General features: G+C 53.2%; 1 protein-coding gene across 1 annotated transcript in view; it reads right to left on the bottom strand.

The window, feature by feature from the left end:
• Positions 1-21: 21 nt before the first annotated feature.
• FAM131B (family with sequence similarity 131, member B) overlaps positions 22-5973 on the bottom strand; it is a 7439-nt gene continuing 1487 nt past the window's right edge. Inside the window, exons 2-7 of the mRNA XM_010834008.1 lie at positions 4661-4770; positions 4313-4348; positions 3946-4039; positions 3153-3350; positions 971-1114; positions 22-790 (exon numbers count right to left, since the gene is read on the bottom strand). Coding sequence (XP_010832310.1) covers positions 318-790; positions 971-1114; positions 3153-3350; positions 3946-4039; positions 4313-4348; positions 4661-4770 — 1055 coding nt within the window. The 3' untranslated portion in view covers positions 22-317. The remainder of the gene's footprint in view (positions 791-970; positions 1115-3152; positions 3351-3945; positions 4040-4312; positions 4349-4660; positions 4771-5973) is intronic.

Below are 5973 nucleotides of genomic sequence, written 5' to 3'. Positions count from 1 at the left end.
ACGGCGATCCAGGGCACGGCGCTCCTGTGCTTGGGATGCACACGGGGGCTCCGCTGCCGCAGACCCAGAAGCCCGCAGGCAAGCGAAGTTCCGGGCCATCTCGGTTGCCCGGGCCTCAATTCCTGGACCTGTGGTCTCTACAGCATAAGCCCGGATAAAATTCCATCCCGGCCCTCCGTTTTGCTGGCGAGGACGCCTGGGCTCATCAGCGTCTTCTTGCCCAGGTTTCAGGCGCGCTGCTGGGGGAAGGAGGAAGGTGTGGTTGCCGCCAGACCCCTCAGGCGGGAGTGGACGGCTGGGTGAGAAGTGGGAGGAAGCTAGTTGTTGGCCTCGCCTTCCTCCTCATCAAAGGACTGCACGCCTGAGGATGTGACGTCAGACACCTTCCGGCTGAGAGCGGTGGACATCTCGGGGTCCTCGCGTGGGGAGAGGGACTCCAGGTCCCGGCACCCCGCATCTTCTTCCTCTTCAGGGGCCAGCGGCCTCTTCTCCTCCTCGGCGGGGCCCCTGGCCAGGTCCACCCCGCCCACCCCTGGAGCCCAGTCAGTGTCTCCCCCCAGCAAAGACGACGGCTCCTGAGCAGAGTATCCCGAAGCAGGTTGGGAAGGTCCCATTTCATGCAGGCTAGGCTGTGAGTCACCAAATGCAGGCCCGAGATAGGATCCTGTGGCCGGAGAGGCAATGAGGGACTGGTCGCTGGCTTCCCAGGCATCCGATGACCCCAGACAGTACATGCCCTGGGACACATAGGAATGAGGCCAGCCATCCATCGGGGCTTGAGCGAGCGCATCTGGAAAGAGAATCAGGAAGGTTGGTGGGGTCCCAGAACATCATCAAAGGCAGCGACAGCAGCACAGAGAATTGAGATGGGGGTGGGATGTGGCAGGCAATAGGAAAGCTGATGTGAACACAAAGCCTTAGAGATGAATGGAGGTGGCCTCTGGGGTTGGATTCTGGAACCGGTCCTCACCCTGACTCTCCATCAGCTCCTGGTAGTTGTCACTGTAGTTGCAGCCCAGTGTTTCCTGGGTGGAGTTGACACTCATGTCCTCACCATCCATGGAAGACCAGGCCATGAGAGTGGCCTCCGAGATAGCAAACTGTTCCATGACACCTGGGAGAAGAAAGGTAGTTAGCACAAGACACCTCCAGGAAGCTTAGACACATGCCTGGGGAGGGAGCATCAGTGCGGTGCTGTTCAACAGGAATATAACACGAGTCATTTGTGCAATTTAAAATTGCTGCTGCTGCTAAGTCGCTTCAGTTGTGTCCGTCTCCATGTGACCCCATAGACGGCAGCCCACCAGGCTCCCCTGTCCCTGGGAGTCTCCAGGCAAGAACACTGGAGTGGGTTGCCATTTCCTTCTCCAATGCATGAAAGTAAAAAGTGAAAGTAAAGATGCTCAGTCGTGTCCAACTCTTAGTGACCCCATGGACTGCAGCCTACCAGGCTCCTCTGTCCAGGGATTTTCCAGGCAAGAGTACTGGAGTGGGTTGCCATTGCCTTCTCCCTTAAAACTGTCTAGTAGTCATGTTAAAATGAAACAGGTAAAATGAATTTTAATAATACATCTTTAACCTAATCTATATAAAACTGTCATTTCAATGTATAATCCGTATACAAATTATTGAGATATTTTACGTTCTTTTATTCACACAAAGTCTTTGAAATCCAGTCGATATTCTGCACTTATGGCACGTCTCCGTTTGGACTAGCCGCATTTCAATTCTCAGCCACATATGGCCAGCAGCTACTGTATCGGACAGCAGTTTTTGTATATGCCCTAAAACAAGGCAAAATCATGGGTGACTTCCCAGGTCAGACTTAGAATTCCTAGGGGAAAGAGTTGGGGGGTCTTCTGGTGAGGTATCATAAGGGATTAAAATTGAGGATTTCCAGAAGTTTATCTTCAGAATTTTTTAGGAATGGTAGCTAGTGCTAGGTAGTCAAGGCCAGAGGAATCTAAATGGGAGGGATTGTAGGTCTACAGTGGTATCAGGCTGAAAGTTTAAGGTCTGGGACGGCAAGGGAGCGGGAACAGAGTAATGAAGGTGCATAGACTTGGGGTTCCCATGCTAGTCAAAGCCATGAGTAAGTTGAAGCTTACTTTGCTAGCTGCCCTGCATTACCCTCTACCTGTTCATGTCCCCTCCCCACTGGTATTTCATCTGCCATGCACACCACCAGAGCTTTTCCTGAAGTATCTCATTGAGATCTGCCACCAAGGCTTGGCCAATATTGATGTTATTTAGTTGCTAAGTTGTGTCCAACTCTTTTGCGATCCCATGGACTATAGCCCACCAGGCTCCTCTGTCCATGGGATTTCCCAGGTAAAAACGCTGGAGGGATTGCCATTTCCTCCTCTAGGGGGGCTCTTCCCCATCTAGCGATCGAACCCATGTCTCCTGCAAAGGCAGGATTCTTTACCTCTGAGCCACCAGGGATGCCCCTGCTGAGTGTTGTAAGTACATCATATGCCTGCCTCCTACCTCTCCTGAATAAAAGCTCTTCTGTACACACCCTCTCCTCACCTAGGTCCCTTGATCTTCTGGTTGTTGAACAAGTAAGTTGTCTGTAAGTGAATCCATGACAGCAAAGTGCTGATGGGCAAAGGCTAGAAGAGAACCCCAAGGCTTTTCTTTCTTTTTCATCATAAAACATAAGTAGACACAGAGACTATTGAAGTCTAAGGCCCCTGCTTTATTTTTCCCCTGTAAGAGGGAATCCAGAGATTGGACAGTCCTACCATGTGGGAGAGATGGCATCAGGTGGACCCACAATCTCATGTTAATTTTCCTCAACTTCTGAGATGATAATAAAAAATAAGTTTGAGGGACTTCCCTGGTAGTCCAGTGGCTAAGACTCCGCACTCCCAATGCAAGGGTCTGGGGTTCAATCTCTGGGAACTAAAATCCCACATGCCACAACCTAAGACCCAGTGCAGCCAAATAAATAAACAAATATTAAAGAAAAAGTTTGAGAGCCCTTATCAGAATGAACAAGTCAGAGTCCTTGAAATTCGAGCTAGCTGGGAAATGAAGTCTGATGGTCATCATATGGACAGAGTCAGTCCTACCACAGGGGACCAGGTTGAAGAGTGGGTCTTGGCCATCCTGAAAATGTGTCTCTCGAGGGGCTGGAGAATAAGTACCTGCGAGGAAACGGGCCTCCTTCTCGCCGTCACTGAGGTCGGAGTAGGCATCTGTGTCCCTGCGGACGGCCTCGTGGCTGTGCTGCGGCTGAATGGCTGGTGTCTTCCCCCAGCCTTGCCACTCAATCATGTGGGCCACCCGGCCCTGCCCCATGGCTGTGGGCTTTGTCACGTGGTCCTTCATGCTTCTCGAAATCCCTGAGGGGCCAGACATTCCCCACGTCCTCCAGAACATCACACAATAGCCATACCAGGTTCCCTCCGAACCCCGTTATCCCCACCCTAGCCCCATGGGATGCTGTCTCATGAAAAGGGCAGGTGATGCCCTGCTGCTACTGCTGCTAAGTCACTTCAGTCGTGTCCGACTCTGTGTGACCCCATAGACGGCAGCCCACCAGGCTCCCCCGTCCCTGGGATTCTCCAGGCAAGAACACTGGAGTAGGTTGCCATTTCCTTCTCCAATGCATGAAAGTGAAAAGTGAAAGTGAAGTTGCTCAGTCGTGTCCGACTCTGTGCGACCCCATGGACTGCCGCCTATTAGGCTCCTCCATCCATGGGATTTTCCAGGCAAGAGTACTGGAGTGGAGTGCCATTGCCTTCTCCGAGGTTATGCCCTAGGACACCGTATATGAGGGGGGGTCTGGAGGGTTGGAGGGGCTTGACAGAAAAGGCAAACAGGCCCGGAATATGGGGATAAGGGTGTGTTTTCCAGGCCTGAAGCGGCAGGGAGTCTGAGGCCAGGAGCCCACAGGTAGTGTTCTGTCTGAAAGCATCCCCAGGTGGGGAGTCTCACCTGAGAACGATGACTTGGCCAGGGCCCCAATGCCATAGGCGTTCGAGTTTCGCTTAAGCTTCGGAAGGATGGAAGTGGTGTCCTCCATGGAGAGCTGGGAGGGGGACGTGGGAGATGGGGCAGAGGGATAAGAAAGTATGGGATGCTTGTATGTTCAGGAGGAAGGATCTGAGCTAGGACGGGTGATAGGAAACCCTGATACCCAGGAAGCCCACCTCCAAACTGCTCTTGGAAGTTTGGGGGTTCGTAAAGAACGTGAGGGCTTCCAGGGCCCATTGGAACCAGGGAGCTCTGTGTTCTATGGCAGGCCTATGGGAGAGGAGTTATGGGGGAGGAGGAGGTCGGGGGTGGAGGGAGCTGCACTCACATTGATGCCATCCCAGGAGAAGTCTGTCCGGGTTTGCTGCAAGGAGAAGAGGAGAGGGGGTGGGTACCCAGGGCACTTCCTCAGAGGGCCTTCCGGAAGTGTGTGAAGTAGGCAGGGCTTTTCTGAGAGTCACACCGGGAACTTGGGGTCTCAGTATGGAGCATTGGGCTTGTACTTGAGGAACAGAGGAGGAACATTCTGTGAAAGGGTCAGTCTGGGAGCGGGTCTGGGATGTTATCCTGGAATTCAGGAAGATGGCTGAAGGACCGGGTTTATGCGTGGTGGTTCCGGGGTCTTTGTGAGCTCTTTCGGGAAGGCAGCTGAGCACGGGAGTTGGGGGAGGCTCACCTCGGTGGATGGCCGGTGAAGGCTGCTACCGTGCAGCGAGCTGGTGCTGTCCATGTTGATTTGGTCCACATCCTTCAGGCCCTTCCAATCCACGGCAATCACCTCATTTCCTGCGATGGCCAGATGGTGACTTGCGTCCCTTTTACCCCCTGTGCCCACCCCTATGGCCCCTCATTATTCTCTTCCTGCAGAATTCTGATGCCACAAGTGGGGGGCCAGCCCCCCCTCCCCTCCCACAACCACTCTCTCTTCCGATTGCCTAGTCCCCTCTACATCTCCCCTCACCCCCAGTTTTTGGCACGAGAGATAACAACGCTGAGCTCAGTCAAGAACAGCACACTTAGGAAAAGTGTCCCATGAGCTTATTTGTTGCTCTTGTTTAAATGGAAGGGCCAGTGGCTAGGTTTTAGCCGGAAAACAGTCCTCCATTCTGTCCCAAGGGATCTCTGAGGGTTTCTTTATGGGAGTGCCTGGGTTCTGTACTTTTCCTCTATTAGGTCTCTACAAACAATGGCAGAACTTTTCCGAGGCCAAGCTTCCCTCCGTGTTGGCTTTATTACATGTGAGGTGGAAGGACTGCATCTTCCCTGGTGGACCCTCAATGGGAGCTGGTGGATTTGTATGAGAGGAAGGAGATTTGGTGGGGATAGAGGTGAGAGCTGGGTGTGTTCACCTAGAAGCAATGAGAGCAGAGAAGCAAAGAGATGGGATCATTCTACCTGACTGTGGGAGACACAGGCTAAATGAAAGAGGAGAGAGAGCAGGGGACTTTGAAAAACAGAAACTAAGGGAACAGGAATTCAGGTCCGAGTGAAGACAAAAGACAATGGGAGGGAGTGGATGGGGTTTGAGGACTCTTAGTACATGGAGGCTGCTGGTGTGAGGGCAGGGTGTGCCTCCTGGAAGGCTTGGGGAAGAATCACTTGGGTGGTAGATGCTGGGCATTCAAGCATAAAGTTTTCTGATTCGCAGTTTAGGATTAGGGGTCCACTCTTGAGAAGAGGGGAATTGAATGTGATCTTGGGCGGCAGCAGGAGGTACTGGGCGTGTAAGGATGACATAGATGCTGCAAGCCGAAGCACTGTGGTTGACAGGTCTGAGAGAGGAAGGACCCCTACAAAGCGGGCATTTTCTCCCTGGGGCTACAGGCGAATGGTGCCACGGGTCAGAGCACAGGAGGTGGCTGGGAGGGAACGGGAAAGACGGACGTCTGGGCGAACAGAGCGGGAATGGGGCAGGCAGGGAACCACCTCTGAGGGGAAGGGAGATGGGGAGGACAGAGTGGGAGAGAGGGGTGGGGGGAGGTGGCCTTT

The sequence above is a fragment of the Bison bison genome, unplaced genomic scaffold (assembly GCF_000754665.1).
Source record: "Bison bison bison isolate TAMUID 2011002044 unplaced genomic scaffold, Bison_UMD1.0 scf7180017863988, whole genome shotgun sequence".
Classification (NCBI taxonomy): domain Eukaryota; kingdom Metazoa; phylum Chordata; class Mammalia; order Artiodactyla; family Bovidae; genus Bison; species Bison bison.
The sequence above is the reverse complement of the archived record's forward strand: the minus strand, read 5'-3'. Positions and strand labels throughout refer to the sequence as shown.